The sequence below is a fragment of the Pantherophis guttatus genome, chromosome 6, assembly GCF_059756535.1.
Source record: "Pantherophis guttatus breed Tessera chromosome 6, ASM5975653v1, whole genome shotgun sequence".
NCBI lineage: Eukaryota > Metazoa > Chordata > Lepidosauria > Squamata > Colubridae > Pantherophis > Pantherophis guttatus.
Genome location: NC_142068.1, coordinates 36598279 through 36623563, shown reverse-complemented (window position 1 = coordinate 36623563; position 25285 = coordinate 36598279). Strand labels below are relative to the sequence as shown.

Genomic DNA, 25285 nt, shown 5'->3' with positions numbered 1-25285 from the left:
GGTTGGAGGGCCAGTCGCGCTGAATCTGACCGAACACTGGTAAGGTCGCATATTAAGACCTACCTAGTGGCGATAAAGACGGCAAAGTGTAATTACTTTTCCGCCTCTATTGCGTCATCAGGGAATCGTCCGGCAGCCCTGTTCAGGGTAACCCGCTCCCTGCTCCATCTGGGAGCGCGGGAGGATCCCTTGGAAGGCAGGGCGGAGGATTTCGGACAATACCTGTATGACAAAATCGCTCAGATCCGGGGGGACTTGGACTCTGACTGGGTAGATCAGGGCAGGATGACGAGGAATAGTCTTGAGAATGTTATCTGGGAGGAGTTTGATGCTGTGACTCCCGATGATGTGGACAGGATTTTGGGGAGACTTAGTGCGGCCACATGTTTACTGGACCCGTGTCCCTCCTGGTTGGTACTGGCCTCCCGGGAGGTTACACGAGGCTGGCTCCAGGGTGTTATCAACGCTTCATTGAGTGAGGGTTACTTCCCCGCGGCCTTGAAAGAGGCGGTGGTGAGGCCTCTCCTCAAGAAGCCGTCCCTGGATCCGGCAATATTGGCCAACTATCGTCCTGTCTCCAACCTTCGCTTTCTGGCGAAGGTTGTTGAGAGTGTGGTCGCGCGACAGTTTCCGCAATTCCTGGAGGAAACATCCTATCTGGATCCGTTCCAGTCTGGTTTCAGGCCTGGGCACAGCACGGAAACGGCATTGGTCGCGTTGGTTGATGATCTCTGGAGGGCTCGGGACAGGGGTTGCTCCTCTGTTCTGGTCCTGTTAGACCTCTCAGCGGCTTTTGATACCATCGACCATGGTATCATGCTGCACCGGTTGGAAGAGTTGGGGATGGGGGGCACCGTGTTACGGTGGTTCTCCTCCTTTCTCTCCGACCGGTCGCAGTTCGTGTTGACAGGGGGGCAGAGGTTGACCTCGAGGCCTCTTATATGTGGAGTGCCTCAGGGGTCGGTCCTCTCGCCCCTCCTGTTCAACATTTATGTGAAGCCACTGGGCGAGATCATCCGTGGCTTTGGGGTGAGATACCATCAGTACGCTGATGATACTCAGCTGTACATCTCCACCCCAGGCCACCCCAATGATGCCCTTGAAGTGATGTCCCAGTGCCTGGAGGCTGTACGGATCTGGATGGGGAGGAACAGGCTCAGGCTCAACCCTTCCAAGAATATGAGTGACTGTGGTTCCCGGCATCCCGATATAGTCAGTTGACTCCATCACTGACTATTGGGGGCGAGTCTTTGGCCCCCACAGAGAGGGCTCGCAATCTGGGAGTCCTCCTGGATACACAGCTGTCCTTGGAGGAACATCTGACGGCTGTAACCAGGGGGACCTTTTATCAGGTTCGCCTGATCCGCCAGTTGCGGCCCTTTCTTGATCGGGATTCCCTGTGCACAGTCACTCATGCCCTTGTGACTTCTCGCCTTGATTACTGTAACGCTCTCTACATGGGGCTCCCCTTGAAGAGCACCCGGAGGCTCCAACTGGTCCAGAACGCAGCAGCGCGGGTAGTGACAGGAGCAGCATGGCGCTCCCATGTAACACCGCTCCTGCGCGAGCTGCACTGGCTCCCAGTGGTCTTCCGGGTGCGCTTCAAGGTGTCGGTTATCACCTTTAAAGCGCTCCATGGCATAGGGCCTAGCTATCTCCGAGACCGCCTGCTGCCACCGACGACCTCCCATCGACCCGTGCGCTCCCACAGAGAGGGCCTCCTCGGGGTGCCATCAGCCAAACAATGCAGGCTGGTGACCCCCAGGGGGAGGGCCTTCTCTGTGGGGGCTCCCACCCTCTGGAATCAGTTGCCCCCTGAGATAAGGAGAATCCATGACCTCAGTGCCTTCCGCCGTGCCCTTAAAACCTTCCTTTTCCAACAAGCCGGGCTGGCCTAATTCTTTTTAAGTGTTTTTAATTGTTTGGTTTATTGTTTTAATTAATGGGGCCAAATTTATATATATTTTTTTAACTGTATTTTAATATTTGTATTTGATGTTTTTATTTGGCTGTTCACCGCCCTGAGTCCTCAGGGAGAAGGGCGGTATACAAATTCAAAAATAAATAAATAAATAAATAAATAATGGAAATGGAACCATTCTTAGAAGGAATGCCAGGAGAGTATGCCAAGAGAATATATTCCAGCAGAGCCACTTAAGGTATGAAGATCATTTGATCTGCCTGACTAAAATAAGCAAATGCCTACAAAATAAAGTGATAATACAGTGTCAGATGATGGGCCCCTCAGGTAAGAAGGCACTCAATATCCTACTGAGAGAGCTGAATGTATTTCATAAAACTAGATTATTTTTGACACAGATAAATTATGGGCTTCCAGACATTTAGTTGTTCCTGGATTCATAAAGGAAAAGAAAATCCAAAACTGAAAAAAATAGAATTACAGTGGGAAAACAGAACGTGAGAAGACTGAAAATGGAAAAGCTCAGAAAAAGATAAATTGTCTACATCTTTGTCTAATTGACTATGTCTAATTGACTACGAATTAACATATTAGACATCAGCAAATTGAAATGGCCTGGAATTGATACTTCATTCAGAAGACCATACTATTTTTACAGCTCAGGACATGAAAAGCAATGGTGTCGCTTTCATAGTTAGAATAGTTAGGTCAGTACAGTATACCACCAAATACCAATTTTATCAGCTGTGGTGGTGTAGAGGTTAGAATGCAGTACTGCAGGCTAATTCTGCCATCTGTCAGCAGTTCGATCATGACTGGATCAAAGTTGACTCAATCTTCCATCCTTCCGTGGTCGATAAAATGAAGACCCAGATTGTTGGGGATAATATGTTGACTCTGTAAACTACTTAGAGATGTAAAGGGATGTAAAGCACTGTGGAGCAATATATAAGTCTAAGTGCTACTGCTGTCACGAAGTGTGCAAACAACTTTTTAATATGATTATTAAAGTTTATGATCCAATCATTGATGAAGAAAAACAGGAAAGCAGGAAACCCTATACCATTTCAGACAAATGGTTGTTCCATCTCTTCTTAAAAACCTGACCCAACTTCTTCTGGAGGCAAGTCCTTCCACTGATTAATTGTTCTAGCTGTCAGGAAATTTCTTCTTAGTTCTAGGTTGGTTCTCTCCTTGATTAGTGTCCATCCATTGCTTCTTGTCCTGCCTTCAGGTGCTTTGGAGAATACCTTGACCCCCTCTTCTTCGCAGCAAACCATTAGATATTATGCTGCTAACACTGCTATCTAACACCATTAGATATTAACACTGCTATCATGTCACCCCCTAGGCCTTTTTTTAATTAAACTAGACATACCCAATTCCTGCAACCAAGGAGGATGGCCGGCCTTCCTTCGATTCGCCTGGAAGAATGGGAGATTTAATTATTCCCCTGCCCTTGGCAGGCGGGGGAAGAGAACTGCACAGCAGGGGTCCAGTGGGGTGTGCGTGGTTCCTGGCTTTGCCGCTTTCTTCCTTTGGACCAGAAGCCCCAAACCAGCCTTGACCCCCCGCCGCACCCACTCCTTCCCTCCCTCCCTTCGCTTCCTTTCCCTGCTATGCGTCGCCCCGTCAAGCCCCCAGAGAACATCTGTGTAGGGAGGACGGAAGCCCCCCCCAAGTTTCTGCTGTGGTGCAGAGAGCTGCGAAAGCCTGACCTGAAAAGGTAAGGGCAATGGCGGGGGATGCAGAAGAGGCCAGGCCAGAGACAGAGATAAACAGAGAGAGAGGGAGAGAGAGACATAGAGAAATACAGAGAGACGGGGGGGAGAGAGAGACACATACAGAGATACAGAGAGAGGGTGGGAGAGAGAGACAGAGATAGAGAGTGGGGAGAGGGAGAGACATAGATACAGAAGGGGGGAGAGAGAGACAGTGAGATACAGAGGGGGGAGAGATAGAAGAGAGAGATACAGAGAGAGAGAGAGAGAGAGAAAGACACATAGAGAGATACAGAAGGGGGAGAGAGAGACATAGAGAGATACAAAGAGAGGGAGACAGAGGATTTTGTGGTTCCCATTGTTTTTTAGCAACCAATTCTCTGCCCTAATCACCAGCTGGGTAGGCATGGCTCGGGGGCTGTCATGTGACTGATGAAAGTGAGTGACGTCGAGTTGGCCACGCCCACCAAATGTTTGTGGAGAGTTTGGAACTTCAGCCTCACTCTTTTAGCCCAGCGGAAGCACCAGATTGGGCCACAGCAACGCGTGGGCGGGTACAGCTAGTTTATAATAATGCCTAATATAGAAAATGAAGTTGGATCAATACTCTGGGCATTCCTGTATCAGAAGGCTACAGGAATTGACAGAATATCTACAGAAATATGTTACACAGCAGAAAAATTAGAGGTCCATTGATACAGAAATAGCAAAGAAAAGAGACTTAACAGAATGTGCATACATAGTATGTGATGTAAGCAGTTTAAGAACATCCAAAAACTAGTCTTCTAAGTAAAAAATACTCACTTTTGCAGAAATATTCAGTATGTTCTGCTGTTCTTCACATACAGTTTCTAGTCAAATTTTAGCTTCATTTTGTTGTGAAGGCAAGCACACGCTGGCTGAGTTAGCACATTATTTTAAGCCATAATGTGGTTGTGTTAGTTTTGCTTTGCATAATGTAAACTCAATTATTCTAATTTATAAATCAAGGTTTATGATTCAGCATGTTCTATGAATCCAGGCTGTTTAGATTAATCAATAATCAATCAATCATAACAAACAATCATTTAGTGCAATGAATTAGCAATTTTTATGTCCCTAATTAATATAACCAGATGCTCTACATTTGAAGATTAACTATACAGATTTTTAAATTTCATATTTATACATAAACATATGTATAAATTTAAAATATCTGAAATGACTTTTAGTTAGATTCTCAACTGATAGTTTCAAAGTAATTGAAGCTTGCTTAATTTAAGGATAAGCTTAGTGGTATGTCAAGAACCTTGAGCAGCATAAGTTAACCCTTTCTAAGAAAATCATTTAAATTAATGATCTGATTTTTGATGTTTCTTATCTTTCTAGAGAACCATTTTGACACAAGGAAAGTGTTTTAGTGGCCCAGATCTATACAAGACAGAGAAAGCCTAGGTTATTTATGTTACGCTAAATCAGCATTTTTAAATATAGTTTGTTTTAAAAAATAGTTTATTAAAGAATAGAACAGAACAGAACAGATTTCTTGCCTTCCCCCTATGCCTCTGCCTCCACCTGCTGCTGGTGCCGCCGCGCAAGCCTCCCGTGAGCCAGGCAGCTGCGCAGCACATCTGGATTGCTTGCCTTCCCCCTGTGCCCCCCTTCTATCTGCTCCAAGGTCCTTCTCACAGTTATTGTTTTTGAGCCAGGTCTAGCCTAATTTGTACTTATACTTTGATTTTTCCTGTCTAAATGTAAAACTTTGCTTTTCTCCACATTAACATTCATTTTGTTGGATAGGTCCCATTGTTCAAATTTGTCAAGATCTTTTTGGTTCCTGAGCTTGTCTTCTGGGATGTTGGCTGCCAGGTTAGTGTCATCAGCAAATTTGATGAGTTCTCCTTCTATATCTTAGTCATATATGAAGATATTGAAGAGTACTGGGCCTAAGGCAGAGCCTTGTGGTATCCCACTGCTTACTGCTCATGTGGATGTAGTACCATTAACTAGAATATCTTACTAAGCTGATACCAGGCAAATCACTTACAGCCTCAGTACAATATGTGAACCCAATCAGTGAATCAGTATTCTTTTTATTTATTCTTAGATACCACCCAAATGTATTAAGAAGACAAGGAAACATACAGAGATACTATTGTCAGCATGAACTTTTTAAAAAAGTCTTGCATCATTGCACCAGGATATTTCTCTTACTAGAAAACAGACCTGCTAAGGTTTGGGAAATAGAACAAAACTTTTGCTTAATTCCTATTTGGAAGGCAAAGATCCTTTCTAAAGTGTGCAGGTGTTTGACATTATTTTTAGATATTATCTGTTAATCAAACAGAGCCATGAATCACTGACAAAAATCATACTTTTATTCCTATAGTTAAAAGAGAGCAAAAAAATCATCAACACAAATGTGGCAGCTACATCAGCTTCATCAGTCTATTTTGTCTTCTTGAAGACTTGATGGCACACCTGGTCTTCACAAGTCAGTTCCTACAACAGAAAAACCATTAGTAAGTACAACTTTTTCATTGCCCTTATTTTACCCCAGGCGTTCCCTTAAACTCAAAAATGAAAATAGCTCAGCCACCACATTAACAGTGAGGCTGGGCTATTAAATAGAAAAGAACAATGTATTTTATGTAACCAATCAGCCAGTAAGCACTACAGGTTGCAGTAATTAGATTTGGACACTTCAGTTGAGTTTTTAAAAGGATAAAAATGAAAAATGTATGAAAATTGCTCTGTAACAGTAGGACATTTCGTAGTCTATTATTAGCCCACATACTGTAGTGTATTAAAACTACTGGAGCAACAAGAAATTGCAAAAGGAGAAAAGGCAAGGTTTTAAAGGTAACAAGGTAAGTACAATAGTATTTGCCAGTAGCCAGCTGTGTATCTGTAGAAAGTGGATTATAACAAAGTGGGTCAGTAGCATTATTGACAAGTTTTGAATGAATTTTATCATGAAAGACCTGTCTATGTGGATATCTTTTTTATCTAGCAATTTTTTTTACATAGCATTTTTTTTTTCTCTCAACCTTTGCTATTAACCCCTTAAGTGGTTCTTAAAGCTTGGTTTGCAGCAATAAAAATGAAGAGAAGATGCTACAGAACAGTAATGATGTTATTGCAGAGGGGCATGGGCAGCTGATTTTCTTCAGCTTTTGTTTTTGCAGTCAGCTCAATAGAATAAACCACTATCTAGTGTTTCTCTTATCTGTAAAATGGAATTAATGATTCTGGGATGAAATATTTTAAAAATCACTCCCAAACACAATTGTGTTTTTAATTTAATTTAATTTTAAAATTGGAATTGCTTTGCAGTTCACATGAAGCTACTATGAATTTTGTGATGTTTTAAGAGCTACTATGAGCATTATTACTCAGAAGATGAAATATCAAAGTTGTTTTTTTAATATGGTTAGTATATTCCTACATGATGGATTCCTACCAAACTGATTAGGGTTCAGCACAATCTTACTAGGTATGCCAGCTTTAAGAGATCATCTAAAGTAGTTTCTTGTTTCTCAAATTATCCAGTCACATATCTTTGGAAGTCTGTTACCTAGTTCTTTTATCAGTGGACTATGTAAAAAGTTTTAAGATAATAACAATTACCACCAATTGTGACAGTAAATTTAATAAAGTAATTGAGAACTATGGGAAGATTTTTTTTGTTTTTTTCACCACTAGAAAATCATGCTCTCCATTTTTTTGACAATTCAATTCTGCTAAGTCATAGTTACCTTTTTAATATAACTCTCAAGACAGCAGAAATTATAGACTATGTCTTCCAAAGTATCTGTGTTAGTAGAATCTCTAGATTTATGACTATTTTACTAGAATAGTCATATCTATTCTAGAAAAATGTGGGTCTTCTTAATAGATTTTGAAGCAGGATTGAATAATGGAACTGGGAGAATGTAGCAGGATATTCAGATGCTCTTTTTTCTTTAGAAATTATGCAAGCCAATGTTTCCATCTAATGAAAAACGAATTATGGCTAAGAATGCTAAACATTAATGACCTAAGTTGCAATATTATTTAGAAGTGTGAAATTGTTCTGAAAACAATTTCTTTACCTTCTGAGAAACGTGGTTTGGACTTGAGTATTGACAATGTTTAAACATGATTATTTAAAATATCTAACTCATTAAGCGAACTTGATCTCAGTGGAAAAAATGAATAAATGAAATAAAGCTGCCTGCAATTTCTGCTGGTTCGAATCTCTCCAAGGCTCAAGGTTGACTCAGCCTTCCATCCTTTCTAAGGTAGGTGAAATGAGGACCCAGTTTGTGGGGCAATAAGCTGACTTTGTATAAAATATACAAAAGAATGAAGGCTATTGCTTAATGCATTGTAAGCCGCCCTGAGTCTCCGGAGAAGGGCGGCATATAAATCAAATTAAAAAAAAAAATGTAGGCTGCAAAAATCGGACAGCCACTAGTTGGAAGTAAAGCTTAGTTTCCTATAGCCTTTTAAGGCTATTTAGTCATCATCTGGATTTCTGCAGCCTTGCTCTGATACCTTACTTAGGGTTTGCTTTGAGCTTGCTGGAAGTCCTCCTTCTTTCAAGAATTCTGCTTAAGAGATGCCAAAATTCATTAGCAAGAACTTTATTTCCTCATCCAGTTGCACCTATCCATCAGTTTTAGTCATCCTGACAACTTTGATGCCTCCTACTTAGTGGGCTTTACTTCCCCTTTGCCGTGAAACACAAGGACAGAAGGGTTTGCAAAGTGGTGGCTGGAGAGGCATATTTTATGCTCCCTCCATTGGCCTGGTTGAGGGGCGCCCTAGAGAGGGAAAGATGCTGGAAGAGATCCAAGTTAGCAGAAATACAACTTTGTGGAAATGGGTTTGCACCAGCCCTCACTTTTGAGATTGTTCACGTGAACATTTTTATTATTTAATCTCTCATTTATTGTTTCTCATACTTCAGTGACCGCTTAATTTTCTTTACATCATTCAAGTTTTCTATATATATGAATTCAGCTTTTTTTCAACAGCATTAAATTTTATGTTTTAAAGATAAAATATTGTATGCCTGGTGATTAATCTAGTCCATTTTACCATCTTTCAATTTTCTGTGCAGCCTGCGGAAGAGGGTTCTTGTATTAAATCGTATTCCCCATAGTTTATAAGGAAGTTGAGGAAAATAATTATCACTGTCAATTACTGGAAAATTATATTGTGACAAAAAAGTTGATTTCACTTCACATTTCTATCTTTTCCATAGCACTTTGTTTGAGCTATTTGTTTTTAATTAACAAAAATGTGCAACTATTGCAATTTCATAACCTCAGTATGGAACATTGAGATTATCCCGTGAATAAATGCCAGCCGGCTTGAGTCAACTGATTGTTCTAATCAGTTGCAGCAGGTTTCATTGCTAGAATATCCTATACTGTATACTTAGTCAATAAATAATGGTAGTGTTTTGGTCAGCGTTTTCCTAATTTTAATTACTACCTGGAATTGCTTGTGGGCTATTAAATGAAAACAGAAGCAAGACTATCAAACATTAATTTCTAAGTGTTCAAATAAGTACAAAGTCTGCTGATTTGCAGACTAATGGAGCTGAGACGGTATAAGGAAATGATAGTATGGTTTGAGTGGTAGGTTGCACACTTTTATATCATTTCTGATTGTGAAAAAGTTTGGAGAATCCCAACTCTGCCATGCTGCTTCATATTTGCTTGCTTATCTCCTTATCTAGAGGGACTTTTCAACATAAAAGAAGTACCATTTAAATCCATAGGTACTGTTGAAAGGATATTCTGAGATTGATTTCCTCTTTAAATAAATGGAATTTGTTACTCACTATAATGGCCTCACTGCCTTCAGTGCTGTTCTTTATGATTGACATAATCTGTAGGCTATCTCATAGTAAAACTGACAGGTGAAACAAAAGTGCTTTTATATGTTTATAGCTCATCTCCCACTATTCCACCAAACAGAACCAATTTTATTTCTTCTTAACATGAAAAGGAGTCTCATGCTTTAATCCAGGATAAGAAGATATTCCTTTAAATTCAGAGTAGACCAGTGAATGTTTATCAGATTATTTTGCTTTAGCCTTAATTATTTTACATTATTTGTTATTTTTGGGGCACAGTTTAAGGTAGTGATTCCCTGACTTATAAGGCAATAAAAGACTGCTTTCTCCCATGTAACCCTGGCTCAGGAAACAAAGGGGAAACACAGGATAAGCCCCTACAGATGCAGTATCCCAGTGATGAAATCAATTTAAATTCATCTCAATATTTATGGAAAGGACCACAAGTTTCAAAATAATCTGACTTTTTAGGGTTTTTTTTAACTGGACTATTTCTTTTCTTGGTTTTGTTAGGAATTCTATTAGCCATTTAGCTCTTACAGGAAGTAAAACACAGCTTGCATTTTCTTGAAAAGCAGTTAATAAACCTATTAAATAAAGACATACCCACATAAACATGTTATTTATATAATATTCTTATTCCAGGTAGCATCTGTGAGGAAGGTGGCTGATTTCTAAATTCAATATATAAATAAAATAAATGTATATATCAAATTTAGAAATCAAATATAACCATAAATAAATATATGAAATTGTCACATTTCATCTTTATAACAGATGCCATTTGGGGCTGAATCAGTAACCCTGTTATCCGTTATCTTCTCCAGACAAGCAATCTAAATATCTATCCTAATGCTACTCTTATGATATCTACAAAAGGAGAACACATACATAATGCAATTGTACATGCATAGACTCTTTTTTGAAGGCATTTGTTAGCAGGAGTGTAGCATAATTAGGGAACTTGTATGGGAATAGTGACTGGCCAAGGTCATTTTATAAGAAAAGATCTGAACCTTAGGTTTAGAACTTCACATGCTGCTTATTCATACTTTGTCTGATGTGTGCTGATAAAAATTACAGAGTAACAGATCCAAAATGAACATCCAAGCAGTTTCAGAACAAGACAGCATGCATAAATATACAGGTACAGATGCAGGTACATATAATGTAGATGTACTTGAACCTTTAAAACATCCTTATAAAAGTGAGTTGATGTGGAACAGTTTTTAATTACACAAAATCAATATATTTGGTTCTTACTAGATGCAGTTTATCTCCTTCAATCCAATGTTTCCAGCCTCTATTGTTCTTTTCACCTTTCTGGACACAGACAAGTTTGTCACCATCCCAGGTCACGGTTGTCTTCGAGGATTAAAAGACAGTATTAAGCAATATTCTAGAAATTTGAAATATTCAAAGCTGGAATGGCAAAAAAGAAAAAAGTGTGGAGGGAAATACAGCCATTCCCCTGCAAAAACTGAAATTCTGGTTGCAAACCAAGATTGTCATTTATGTTTCATGTTCCCAGCTCTTCATCCTGATTCATGAAATAACATAGAAACAAATTACTTATGATGGAAGTGTTGCCTAGAAAGGGAAACCAATATGAAATTTGCTTCTGCTTTAAGAGCAAAGTAACTAATCTCCAATAGAAAAGTCATGCTTTATTTAAACGAATGCAACATCCACACACATATTTCTATTTCAGTAAAGAAATTAAGGTGGTGCTCACAGCAGAATAAATTAAATTATTTTGTATAAAAGTGACACAACTGATGATTAAATCTTCCAGTTGTTTTACAAGGTTGCAAATAAAGCAGCTATTTATTAGAGACATAGTACAGGATAAAACAACTGAAAATTTCTTGAAGAAAGATACCACCTTACAGATCAAATTATTAGGATAGTTTCATCCTTATGAAAGCCTGCTCTGCTTGTTTATGTAATGCCTTGTTTAGTGGAAAATATTTTTTTCATTTCAATACGGTATATTTTTTTCCAAAGAGAAAGGAATTTCACTGGAAACTGGAGGCATGTGGGTGTTTTTGTACTTATTTTATTATGAAGAAGTTGTGTGTGAATGTCCATGTAACATTTTGCAGTCATTTTTGCAGTGATATACAACCTCCCTGAGTTCCCATACATCCATCAGACCCCAAGGAAGGCATCTTGGGTGTTTTCAGTCTGGAAAGCCTAGCAACTAGGAAAGTATCAGAATGACAGAGAGGTTAACAATCCTAGCAGTCCTATTCTGCCAATGCCAAGAATAACAGCAGCAAAATAATTCAAAGCATATTCAAAGCATACTCAGAGGAAAAGGTAGCAAATGGTAGTTCCTGAACCAGTAAGAAAGCTTTTGACAAATTGCAAGGTGAATTTCAGTGTACTAATAACATCATGCAAAGGGGCAGAAAAAGTTTTTTTTAAAAAAAACCAACAACCCCAAAACATTTTTATTCTGTTGACCATCAAACCCGCTATTTTATTAATGTTGGTGGATATTTTCAGAGTCTCTATTCACCTTTTTCTTACTATTTTTGAAAAATCTGTAGACCTGAATTGGGCTAGACAGCTTTTAAAATATAGCAAATTTGGATAGGTTATTCAGCTTGAGGAGTAACCTTTTTTTTTTCAACTTGCAGACTATCTTCAAAAAAGTAGATGATATCAGGAAGAAGGGAAGGGGTTGGTAAAAAATCCTGTAAAAATCTCTCCTTTTTTTGTTTTGAATTCTTTTTTTGAAAAGAAAATATTGTTCTTGGTGATTCTTCATTAACTGAATCTTAATGGCAAATTGTAAAAATTTGCTGGAAATTTTAAAGTTAATGCAAAGATAGCATAGGCCCGTAATGGCAAACCTATGGCACACATGCCAGAGGTATCACACAGCGCCCCCTCTGTGGGCACACAATCCATCACCCTAGTTCAGCTCTGCCGCACATGTGTGCGTGCTTCCCGCTGGTCTTCAGGTCTCTGCTGCACATGTGGGGGGGCAGGGGCACGTGCATGCATGCGTGGGAAGGGCGTGTGTCAGGGGCACATGCACAGGGTTGTTGCGTGCACATTGCATTCTGGGGATTCAGGCGCACTTTGGACACTCAGTCTGGAAAAGGTCATGCTGGCCTCTACACTGAAGTAGAAAGTACAGATATTTTTTCTTCTTAACATTTTCCCAAATGTACAAGGTCTTTTTTTTTTTTTAGTATGAATTGAATGTTAATTCATTGGTTGTGATGGGAACTAACTGACTGGCTTGTTGCCCAAGACTGATGTCGTGGGCTGAGAGAGAGTGACTGTCCCAAAGTCACCCAGCTGGCTTTCATGCCTAAAGTGGGACTAGAACTCACACTGCTGATTTCTAGCCTGGTCCCTTAACCACTAGATCAAACTGATTCTCAGAAAGCAACAGAATGACTGCCTTAAAAATAATTAGTCCCTGCTTTTGCTGGAAAAAAAAATAAGTAGCAGTGTGTTGGTTTAGGAATGCTGGGCAGAAATCACCGTGATAAGAAATCAGAGAGAATTATAAAAGAAATGAGGTGCTTTTTCTTCCTGTAGTCACATAACAGGACTGAGATAGAAAGAGAAAATTGAGGTTGCTGAAAGTTCACCAAAGCAGCAGTTTTGTGCTCCTGAATAGGGCTGGTAAAGGATGGCTTTGTTATAAGGAGCATGCTGTGATGTCAGGGCACAGAAAGGTCACGGATGATAAGGAAGATGTTGGCTATAAGTAGCAAATCTCTCCATTCTCCTTGGAAAAAATAATTAGGTGATTGTAATGTTTGCTGTTCTGTTCTGGAGATCTGATATAGAGGCACATAAGACACAATTTACATTAGGTTCTCTGACACACTATTAGAATCAGGTGCAAAGAGTTACACATTATGAAACTGGTATTAGTGAAATTTAGTCGCCAATCTCATTCTGTCTCAATCCAGGGTGGAAACAATAAAACAAACATTTGCTGGCATTTGACCAATATGTTCTATGAAACTCATCAACAATCCAAGCAGCACCCAGCATCCCAAGGCCAGACTGGCTGTTGATTGGAAGACAGCAGGAAAAACTAGATTGCACTTGTAATATACATTAAAGGTTTTCCCAATTTCTCTATCTTCTCCAGACCTGACATTTCAACTTCCAGTCTGGTCAGCTTTTGTTTGCAGGATAGTGAGGAAAGGCCATCTTACATCATAACAGCGAGATGAATTTGAAAGGCTTCAAGTTGGGTAAGAGGCTTTGCAAAAACAGTAGGTTCTAACCTAGTTTTGCTCACTGTAAGTAAAATGTTTTGTGTGCTGCAGCCTAGAAGAATAAATAGCAGTGACTATTGTGACTAACAGGAATCTGCTTTTCTCTGTGCCAAACTATGAAGCATGGCTGTCAACCAGGGAAATATAACAGTCTGGAGCCATGAAGAGTTGAAAGGAAATAAAAAGTAATTTTACCTTGCTGTCATCTGCTTGAGAAATTGTCATGATTTGCATATAGAACAAATAGTTGCACTAGCAAAGTGTCTAGTTTCTGAAATGCAAATTTAAGCTTCTTTATAAATAAGCATTTCTTTAACATCTTAATTTGCTTTCAACCTGTTTACTTGAATGTCAGGGGCTTATATTGACTGCTGTGTAAATGGGAAACAAATAATAGGTTTTCTACCTTCACAACTCGACTATCAAGCCCCTTGGTGTGCTCTTCAAATTCCACTCCTGTGGTATAATTCAATTCATAGTTTCTGAAAGTGCTCAGTGTTTTTGTCTTGAAATTGTTTCCATCTTGAATAATTTCTTTTGTTTGTTTTAGATGGTTTGCAATCTTACGGGTAGCAAAATCGATGCCTGCAGATGGAATAAAAGATATGCATTTTAACAATGTGCCTGATTAAATTCAGTTTCTAAATGTAAAAACACAAACTTGTGAGGTTATTAGGCAGATGCCTAATAAGACTTTTTGGCTTTTTAAGGGGAGTTCGCATCTCTTCTATACTATGAACTGATTTTTAATAAGTTATTTTGAAGTGGTCTATGCATCACAAAAACCCCTTGTTAAATTGCATGCCTGCCCATTTTTGAGTAGGAATTTATCTCAAGATAGCAGACCTCCACATAAAGATCTGTAAGTATTTCCCATTGAAAACAGTGGGACTGATTTTCTAGGAAAACACATTCAAGACTGTGTTCTAAAAGAGGTCATATACTTACACATACATACATTTATGCGTATTTTCCACTAGAAGAATATCTCATTATCTAAGGCTACTTTTATAGACTTGTACAAATGTTAATTATATGCTGATGTGGTACGTTAGAAACTGCAATTATCAAATAGGATTCTGAATGCAAAGTTCTTTCTCTGTCAATCAGATAATTACTTGTGCCATTACCATTCAAGTTCTCTAACTATTACTGTTCTCCTCCTGGCTAGTAAACTGAGTTTTATGATCAATTCTTCACACCAGAACCTATTGTATGCCAAGGTTTCTGATGTCAAACAAGGCACATACAATTTCTTTAACACCCCTCAAATAAAGATATTTAGTTATCTTTCTGGAGCAGTGCTGTAGTGCTGTAACAAAAAGGAAGTAACATGATGGAGAAGGTTGGTTGAGCATCAGGGACAGCACAAGATGAAAGAATCTCCTATTTGCAACTGAAGTGTCTTGTTGTCTGAGCAACAGTAGGTAATATCTATTGTTCCTCATCACTTCCATGAATTAGTCCAATCTTTTTTTTCAAGCCAGTCAGCTACTAAATTTCATTGTGGCAAATTCTAAAGTTTTCCCCACAACAACCACCCTGTGAGGTGAGTTGGGCTGAGACAGAGAGAGAGAGAGAGAGAGAGACTCTCGGGAAAGTCATCTGGCACAAGGTCACCCAGCTGACTTTTCTGGCAAAGGCAAGGCTAGAAGTCACGGTCTCCTGCTTTCTAGCCTGGTGCCATAACCACTAGACCAAACTGGCTGTCTCATCTTATTATGTTCAGATCTGGCTTTGAAGAAATGGGTAGAAACCATTAGTAGTTTTGTAGCTTAACCGTCATTGCCTTCTGTTACACAATGGCTTTTGTTATCACTTTATTTTGATCATGAGCCATGGGGACGCAGTGGTTAGAATGCAGTACTGCAGGCTATTTCTGCTGATTGCCGGCTGCCAGCAGTTCAACAGTTTGAGACTCATCGTCTCAAGTTTGACTCAGCCTTCCATCCTTTCGAGGTCAGTAAAATGAGGACCCAGATTGTTAGGGACAATATGCTGACTCTGTAAACTGCTTAGAGAGGATTGTAAAAGTACTGTGAAGCAATATATAAGTCTAGGTGCTATTGCTCTCATGATCAGAATAGGATATGGCATACAAAAGATTAAATACAAAAAAGAATATACTGAACTGATTTCTTTCTTGTCATATTTCAGTAAAAGATGCTAGTGACGATCTAAACAAATTGATCAGTGGGAATAGCAGTCAGTCAAGATTGTTGTAAACACGTCCTTGAACTCAAGATGTATTTCACCTCTGTCAGCCAAAAGCTTAAAGAATGAGAGCTGTGTCATTTATTATCCATTTTCCCCTCTAGCGATTGCCACTGATTGAATAAGATTGTAAAGCATAAAACAGCAAATGCAGTGTTGTGATGTAAGCCCTAGACCATTTGTTCACGTGTGAGAGGTATTAAAGAGGTGGAACTTGAATCATGATGCATCTGCATCTTGCTCATTTTGTTCCTCTTTGCAGATGCCAGTGAAAGCTTAGAATATTTGATAAATAAAATTGAATGCTTTTTCAAAGTAGATAATATTTTGCAGCTAAAATATCTAGCCAGTTTCCTCAAGAGAGACATAGTACAATCCTACCCAAGAAATAATTTAGTGGCACTTAAATATAAATAAACATATACATACATACATACATACATACGTACATACATACATACATACATACTTACATACATACAGAGAGAGAGAGAGAGAGAGAGAGAGAGAGAGAGAGAGAGAGAGAGAGAGAGAGAGATACATAGATATCTTATTTTGCCATCCTTTACATTACCCTGTGAAATAATACATTTTATTCTTATAAAATATGAATACAGTTTGCTCTTTTATTGAATTTTTTGGTATTGTTTTTAGTTAGAAAAACCTGAACAAAAAATTATCCCTTGTTAAACACAGTAAATATTTTAATTTTAATTTAATTTAATTTCCCCCCAGATTTCCTATTCTGATGCACAGTTATGTTATATTCCTTTTTACTTTCTTGTGAAAGTAAAAAGGGCATACATAAATATGATAAAATATTGAAAATATTGACACCGATAGTTATACTAGTGTGCTTATTGTATTGCAACTAATGTAATTATATATAAGAAGAAACCTGTCCCAGAAGTCATTAATGAAGTGAGAATGTAATACTAATATATCATTGCCTGGTTACTGTTCAGAGGAAGGAATATGCAACAGGTATAATATGTATAATAAAAAGAGAACCTTTGCAAAATGATTGCCCCACTGATGGCTGGCACTATCTGCAGGAGGTGTACATCTGAAACTCAGCACTCTTTAGAACTGACAGCTTGAGAATTAGAGCTCATATTCAGTCTAGGAACTCCAAACAGTTGACTAGTTTTGTTAATATACCAACCATCTGTTCAATGCTAACAGTAATTTTTGTCTGTTTGTTTGATGTCCCTTAGTATGCATATGCTATTACAGTAAATCAGAGTTTATATATGCAATTCATTATTAGGTAGAAAGTGAAATGAATAAGAACAACTCTACCATGCAGCAATACTACTGATTTCCTTTTTTCTTTTTAAAATCTGGCAACCATAATCTTTAGATTACTCAATTAAGATTAGATCTATTGTATGAGAGAATACAAAGCATAATGTTCTCAATATATATATGTTTTTGTTTCTTTTTCGTAGGTTTTATGTGTATTTCTCTTTAGCCAGGTTCTACCTACGTAAACCAAGATATTATGCAGCCCTAGTTCAGTGAATTGTGATTTCACTGAACTAGGGCTGCAGAATATCTTGGTTTACGTAGGTAGAACCTGGCTAAAGAGAAATACACATACACATACACATACACATACACATACACACACACACACACACACACAGAGATATATATATATATATATATATATATATATATATATATATATATATATATATATATATATTTACTTCTTCATTGGATTTATGTGTGTTTTTCTTTGAGCCAAGTTTTTCCTACGTAAGCAAGGTTTTTCTGCAGCCCTAGGTCAGTGGAGTCACATCCACTCGATTCAGGGCTTTTTTTCTTTCTGGCAGCCAGCAAGTCTCTCACCAGGCAGCAAGGGCTTGCTGGAAAAACCTGGCTAAAAGAAAAACACACACACACACACACACACACACACACACACACACACACACACACTGCTCAAAAAAATAAAGGGAACACAAGCAGAAGATATCCGAGATCTGAATGAATGAAATAGCCTTATTAAATACTTTAATAATGGAGGAGAATTATTATCCCATTTCTGTCCTGGGCATTGCAATCATAGTTGCACTAATCTTAAATACCGGTAGAATATGTTTTACTGAACATTTCAATGCTCCCTAATTTGTATTGAGGATAAATGTACTCTTGAAGCATAGATGGGAAATATTATATTTTCAGGGCCAGATTCCTGCTATTGTCAGAAAGTTGATCAAATCTGTGTAGAGAAAAGGAGGGTTTCTATTATTTTCCAGAATTCTGCTTATGTTTTGGCTGTTTTAATTTATTAAACTTGCATGCCACCCAACTCTTAATGGTTTTGTTGAGTAGAAATAGAGAAACACGGAAAAACACTTTCACAATTTATGCAGTCAAGATTCTTGCATATGGGAAAATTACAGGAGTGAATGCACAACTATTGCCATCTTGGCACAGCCTTCATGTTCTCTCCTGTTAGGCAAGTATCCATTATTATATTGAATCAATAGAATATAGTCTCATAAGGTCTACAGTCCATAAAAATAAGTAGAAGTCCCTCATCACCCAATTTGAAGCTGTTCCCAGTTTTGTAAGCCATTTTCGTATTTGCCAGAGATATACATAAAAATGGTCACATGATGCATGGTACTTCGTAGTACGAAAGAATAATTTACTACTGTTGCCTTGATTGGCAGTGCTAAAACTTTTGAACAGTGTACATAAATTTAGGTTGTAATTTTAGGTTTTGAATTATTTTATGTTAATCTATACTACTTTGCATGCATATGGTCATGGTCTACAATAAAGTAAGTCGAAGAATTCATACGCCTTCCATGGGATGTAAAGCACTGCTTTAAAAATATTTGAATTATCTCTGATTTTACAATTTAATACATGCTTAAGCAGTTGTGTTCAAAGTACCTTCTTGTATTGTAAAGATAGAACTTAATCATTTGAATTAAGTTTATACATACCTAAAGCAATCATATAACCTTCAAAGTTTTCATTTAATACCATTTCCCACGTTCCATTGTAATCGGCTGGCATTGCTGCTAGGTGATTAAATCCAAGGATAGTTTAGCTATGGAATATGAAATGGTGTTCTCCAAAAAGAATTAACTGTAATTCTATCCTTTTTATAGTTCTTTGGATGTAGTTTATGATTTCCAATATAATAAAGTCTAAGGGTCACTGAGATAATCTAAGCAGAACTTTATGTTCATTATTAAAGTTCAAAGGAGAACTAGATGTGAGAAGGAAAATGATGTTGCAATGTAAAATGTTAAGAAAAAGGACAATAGAATATTTTTATGAAAGCATATGGTTGAAATATGTGTTCCATAATGGCAAATGGTTGCTTTCTTTGTTTTTAAAAATGTCTAAGATCCTTGAGTACTGTTTGAATTTTATTAGGTATGCTATCTAACTGTTTCAGTTCAGTTTGAAAGGAGCAGTAGCTAATTTCTTCCCAATAATCCCACTCTGTTTGAGATGGATACGTTCAATGCACTACTAGAGCATAGCTATTCAGGCACTTCTGGATGCTCTGATGTAGAAAAAGTGGGAGGCCTTGGAACAATGCAAGGTGACAAGATAACCACACTGTAATTTTGTTTTGTCCTTCTGCTTCTTTCTCCTAATGTGGATTTCTTCAAGCAGCTACAACTAGGACACTTAGTACTGGATATTCTATCAACCCTATAGTTGAAGTGCTGGTTTTAATTTATAAAGCTGTACCTAACTTGGCACATAGATACCTCCAGGTACCTATGTCAACTACAACTGATCTGTTTGAAGAGATTATCCTGGAAGAAGCTGCTTGTGGTCTTCCAATTTCATGTAGTGATGATCCCTGAGCTAGGAAAAACTGCTTTTACATCACGACATTGATAGCCTACAAAAGCCTCTTTCTAGAAGCTAGTTTGTTTCTTTGGTGATGGCCTTCCAGAAGATAATGAAGACCAATCTTTGATAGATTTTGATGAAAGATTGTGCACTGGATTTGATTAACTAGTTTATTGGTATTGTGTGTAATTCATTGGGGCTTTGTTTGGATTTGGAGTTATAAGGGTTTTCTTACTTTTTATAATGTTCTTTAGCCACTGTGAGTTCATTACAACTCAGTGGCATAGATTTTTGACAAATTTAAAAAAAAATTTAAATTTTTTTTAACAAATTTAAAAAAATTAACAGCCCTGTATTTCATGAATGCTCTCCCAACAGTGCCTATTAAATATATATTCAGTTATCCATGTAGACAAAAATTAAAGTCTAGCAAGGATTCCTGTAATGTTAAGGAACGATGAGGAAAAAAATCTATATCCTGATGGTTTAAAATGTTAGATTAGCTGTTTTATGTATGTGTCCAGTGCTGCTTTCTGCTACATGGTACAGGCAGTCCTTACTCACAACATTTCACTTAGTGACTGTCCAAAATTATAACATCACTGAAAAAAGTGATTTATGAGCGTTTTTCACACTATGACCATTGCAGCATCCCCACTGTCACATGATCAAAATTCAGATGCTTGGCAACTGATTTATATTTATGACGGTTGCAATGTCTGGGGTCATATGATCTTTTGCAACCTTCTGACAAGCAAAGTCAATGGGGAAGCCAGGTTCACTTAACAACCATGCTCCTAATTTATCAACTGCAGTGATTCACTTAACAACTCTGGCAAGAAAAGTTGTAAAATGGGCAAAACTCACTTAACAAAGGATTCACTTAGCAACATAAATTTTGGGCTCAATTGAGATCGTAAATTGAGGATTACCTGTACATTTCCAGATGTAGTGGGACCACAAGTACCAACGGACACATCTGGCTTTCTTTAAGGGATTGAGACAACTATTGTTCCTGCTATGATAGATAAAAATGTGGGAATGCCATTGTAATTTCCCACATAATTTAACATATTGTGGTTTTAAGGCAGAAGTAACAAACTGAGACCTTGCTGCAGGAACCTTGAGTATAGTTCCCAGAGTATCTCAAAAACCTATCCACAATATGATGCATATTAATTATATTTAATTAATGTAATTATAATCAAATGTAAATGTAAAAGTGGAGCCACAGAGCATGAATAATTTAAGTGAACCTTATGTTGGCTCTGGTGTAGGGGTGATAGTATCGCTCTCAAGGAAATGCAAAGTATAATTTCTGAAGCAATCTTGATATCTGAATTTCTAATGTTATTGGCAATGTACAATTTCAGAAAAAAAATGAGTAGGGAAAATTGGGAGATAGAATATGGCCAGGTATTTCCTTGTCTCACCTATGATTAAATTTTATTTAAGGCAATTCTGGAAGTATTTGCTTTGTTAAATGACATTAAGTAGTCCCTCTTTAGGTCACTCTTTCTAAATCAATTTGTGGATATCAGTTCCCAGAATTTCCTAGTCAGCCTGGCTAGCTGGGAAATTCTGGGAGTTAATGTCCATGCATTTTAAAGTTGCTAAGTTTGAGAAATACAATTTTAGCCTGAGGAAGCTTAGAGGTCATCTGCAGTGTCCACTAAATAAATGATTCCTTGCTATATCTGCATTCCAGATATGTTATTTTTTGGTAGCCTGTATTTGCAAACATACTAAAGTGAGGAAAAGGGAGAGAGAGCTTCCCGCTTAATAGGTAGATGCTTGTCAGAATGCCTCTAGAGACAAGCCATAAAATACAAGACAGAATCTGGCAAAGTTTCTTTGGTAAAAGGTAAGAGGCAAAAGGTAAGATGCACAAGATAAGCGTCTAAGAAAAATTTGATTCCACTAAATGAGATTTTGTAAGAAGTACCTCGATAAAGTAAAATTGTCTTAAGGAAGAATAAAGTGATTCCCACCAAAATATTCAGTGTGGGAAGAAAAACAAATGGAGACCAGTACTTATGTTTTCCTGAGGGCTATCATGATATTGAGATATCATGGTAACTATATTAATTCACAAGTCTTTCCTAAATTAAATGAATTCTTGAGCAAACTCGACTTAATTAATGAGGGTTAGGCTTTGGTGACATTAGTGTTTTTATTAAGCCAGAAATTTATTGTTTGATCAGTTTATTATTCATTATATTGTAAAAATCCAGAACATGGAATAGTTCAGTTATGTTGAACAAACATATTTAGTTTATGGATGAAGCTAAATAATGACAAGTTGTGCTCTTAAATTTTGCTTTGTATGTAAATCTGTAGGTAAAAGTTTAGCAGAAACATCAATCACAATTTATGGACCAAACATATAAAACGAACTGAGATGTTTCTAAGTGCAAGGAACAAGAAAAGAAATAGGCTTAGACCAAAAAGTAATTAACCATTCATTAATATCTATTGCTCTAAATGTTATACATAAATAACCTGTCAAAGAGATATTAATATCTAAGTTGATCAATGAGCATATTATAGATTGATTTGAGTTAATGTAAAATAATTCTAACCAAATTATTTATACCTATTAATATTAATGCATCATTTGAAAAAATGAAAAGCTATTTTAAAAATAGCTTTTCATTTTTTCAAATGATGGAATTTCTGAATCAAGTTTAAATCACAGGCAGGAATGAACATTCAGTTCATTCAGGAAAGTCAGCTTGTTAATTCATATTGAAGAAATTTGCTATGGCCCTCTAATGGGCAACTGAGCCACAGAAATATCTGGTGAGCATGGGCACATGTGCATCCCCACTTGCATGAGCAGCGGGCAAGCATGTTCCATTTATGTGATTGGCAGGCCACTCAGGCAGAACCATTTACTCTCTCCCACACACCGGTCCACAAAGCTGGAAAGATTGGGAAACTCTGCCATAGACTATTTGGCCCAGTAGTGGGTTTCAAATCCTGTCACTACCGGTTCGCTCATGGGTGTTCGTGCATATGCGCAGAGATGTCTGGGCAGGTGGGAGGAGCCTCCTGCCGCCACAGCTACTGGTTCACCCAATCTGGGGTGAACCAGTAGCACCCCACTACTGGTTTGGCCTCTTCCTTTGAGTGGAGTGCTCTAGCTTCATCTGTGTCTTTTGTTTCTGCAACCCTGTCGTATTTCTTCACTATACGACACCTATCACATCTGAAAAGGTGGGAAAATTGTAAAATAGATCTAGAAAAAGTTAAAAGGGATAATCCTGACTTCAAATTTATGCCTAGGAATTATAGCAAAAATAGCAACTAATGGCTAGAACATCCATCACAATCAAAATCTTTTAATGAGAGGCATTTGGGAATTCTGACACAGAACTTTCAGGTAAAGAACAAACCATGATCTTTAGACATATTCTTGCTTTCAGTTGCTAACTGGATTTAAATAGAAAGGTTACAAAGTTCACATAATATGCTGTGAAAAAGATAGCATAGTAATTCTGTAATTTGACTGACAGAATCCACAGTAGCTTCTAATAATAAAATGTCGGGTGGAGCTATGCTTTTCCTTTATTAAGACAATCTTTGTTATTGAAATTGTGATTTTAAATGATTACTATCAGCCAGTAGCAGAACGTATGCATGTTGCTTCCCAAACTGCAGCCCTCCAGATACATATGGATTTTTAATAGAAATGGAGCTGGGAATTAGGGAGTTAAAGTCTGACTCCTGTAGAGGGTTATTTGTTAAGATAGAAGAAATGGGTTTTTATATTAGAACAGGCTAGAGACTCCACTTACAAATCCAAAGAAATGTCTCAAGCTTTCGTGTGCTTTCCGAATTCTATAGATTAATTCTTAGCATCTACAATCTATCACTCTAATTGTACTTATTCTGCAACAAAGTTCTAATTGGTGTTGCCAATTTCTATCTTCCTCAGATAAAGGTTAAACTATTCCACAATTGAACAGCAAGCGTGATAGATGGAATTTGAATGGAGAGGTTCCATAGAAAGCTGTATGGGTTATTTCACCCTTCTAGTCCCTCTTTGACAAGCATAATTTAGCTAAAAGAATATGTACGCCATTAAGCTTTCTCATGCCTGACCATTGAGAATGCCATAATGTCAATTATTAACGTTTTCCATTTGTTTCAGGAACATTTGAAAGGAAGGAGCTGTGAAACACTCAGAAAATTATTGATTCAAAAAAACTGATGGGGAAATTTCATATAAAATGTACCATCTCTATTTTTCTGGATATATTTAATGCTAATTATGTACACTCTGTTAAAATATTGAATGGTAATCAATTATCTAGAGAGGCAGTGAAGTGATGTGATTAAAGTACTAAAATCAAAGCAGGAACCTAGCAATCTACCACATTCACGGGATCATGTGGTTAGTCCATTGTCTTCAGTAAAGAGTCTTTCGCCTTCAGAGGATTAATTTGGGATCATTATAACAATAATCTTTCATGTAACTCTGTACCATATGCTGACATCTTCCTAGATGTTTGAATCATAATAATAATAAACAAAGGGTTTATTTTCATATATTTTCATTCAGTCAAATCACATGGAATATACAAATATAGTGTGAAGAGGTGTTGAGATCACAGTGACAGGGTTCTTCCCAAGTGACACCCATAAATTGCATTGAATATTGCTTCTTGCCTGAAGAATCCTGCTTTTGTATTACTTGCACCTATCTGTACATATATAGAAATGGTAAACAAATTCCAGGGAATATAGTAGTGGGATTGTCAGTGTTCCAGAAAACCCTCAACTCCAAGTAAAGACGCAGAAGCAAACATTTTCAAAAGTTCTCTTTACTAGAATAGGCAAACTGGCACATCTGGGAAAACCTGAATCTGAAAAGCCCGGGTTTTCCTTCAGTAAGTAAAAGCTCCCAAAACCATCCCCTTTCTCCCCCCCTCAATTGGTCACATGCTCCAATTTATTCCCCTCTCCTTAATCCCCCCTCCTACTTTCCCACACACGAGAAGGTGGCAGCATTGGAGCTTCCGGCCTACGGCCTAATATGGCTTCCAAGGCTGACAGGGATAACACCTGATTCTGCACCCTGTGCTGTGTGAGTTGGCTATATTTTGAGTGCATTTCAGTTTGATATTAGTATATAAACAAATGAAAGTGGATTGCAGCATCAAAGCAACTGACTTCTTTTTCAGTCTGCATTATGTATTTTTATTAATTACTATTAATACTGATATATAGTCTAACACATTGAAAGCCTTTCCATAAGCATTTATTACAATAATTGTTTCTGATCTTCTGGAAACATTTGCAATAAGTATTTATGAAAATTAACTAATTTAATATAATTACAGTTGTTAATTATCATACAAAAATATGTTAGTCTCAGATTTTCAACACAATGTCCATATCTACAATATATCTACAAATCCCTACTTTGGTATCCTTGACTTATAATAAATAGATTATTTTATTTTTAAATGGCAAGTTGGAAAGTGGCCACGTAAAACAT

The 25285-nt window shown here is 37.6% G+C and overlaps 1 protein-coding gene and 1 long non-coding RNA gene across 2 annotated transcripts; one reads left to right on the top strand and one right to left on the bottom strand.

Moving 5' to 3' along the window:
- The first annotated feature begins 4929 nt into the window (after positions 1 to 4929).
- LOC148113091 (uncharacterized) lies at positions 4930 to 25023 on the top strand. Its single transcript, XR_015728503.1, has 3 exons — positions 4930 to 5490; positions 6011 to 6143; positions 23936 to 25023. It is a non-coding gene; the product is annotated as an uncharacterized LOC148113091 (long non-coding RNA).
- On the bottom strand, positions 6070 to 18981 carry RBP2 (retinol binding protein 2). Its single transcript, XM_034440311.2, has 4 exons — positions 18909 to 18981; positions 14135 to 14313; positions 10736 to 10837; positions 6070 to 6123 (listed from the first exon to the last, which is right to left on the bottom strand). Exons 1-4 carry the CDS (start codon positions 18979 to 18981, stop codon positions 6070 to 6072), a joined length of 408 nt encoding a protein of 135 aa, XP_034296202.1.
- Positions 25024 to 25285: the final 262 nt, after the last annotated feature.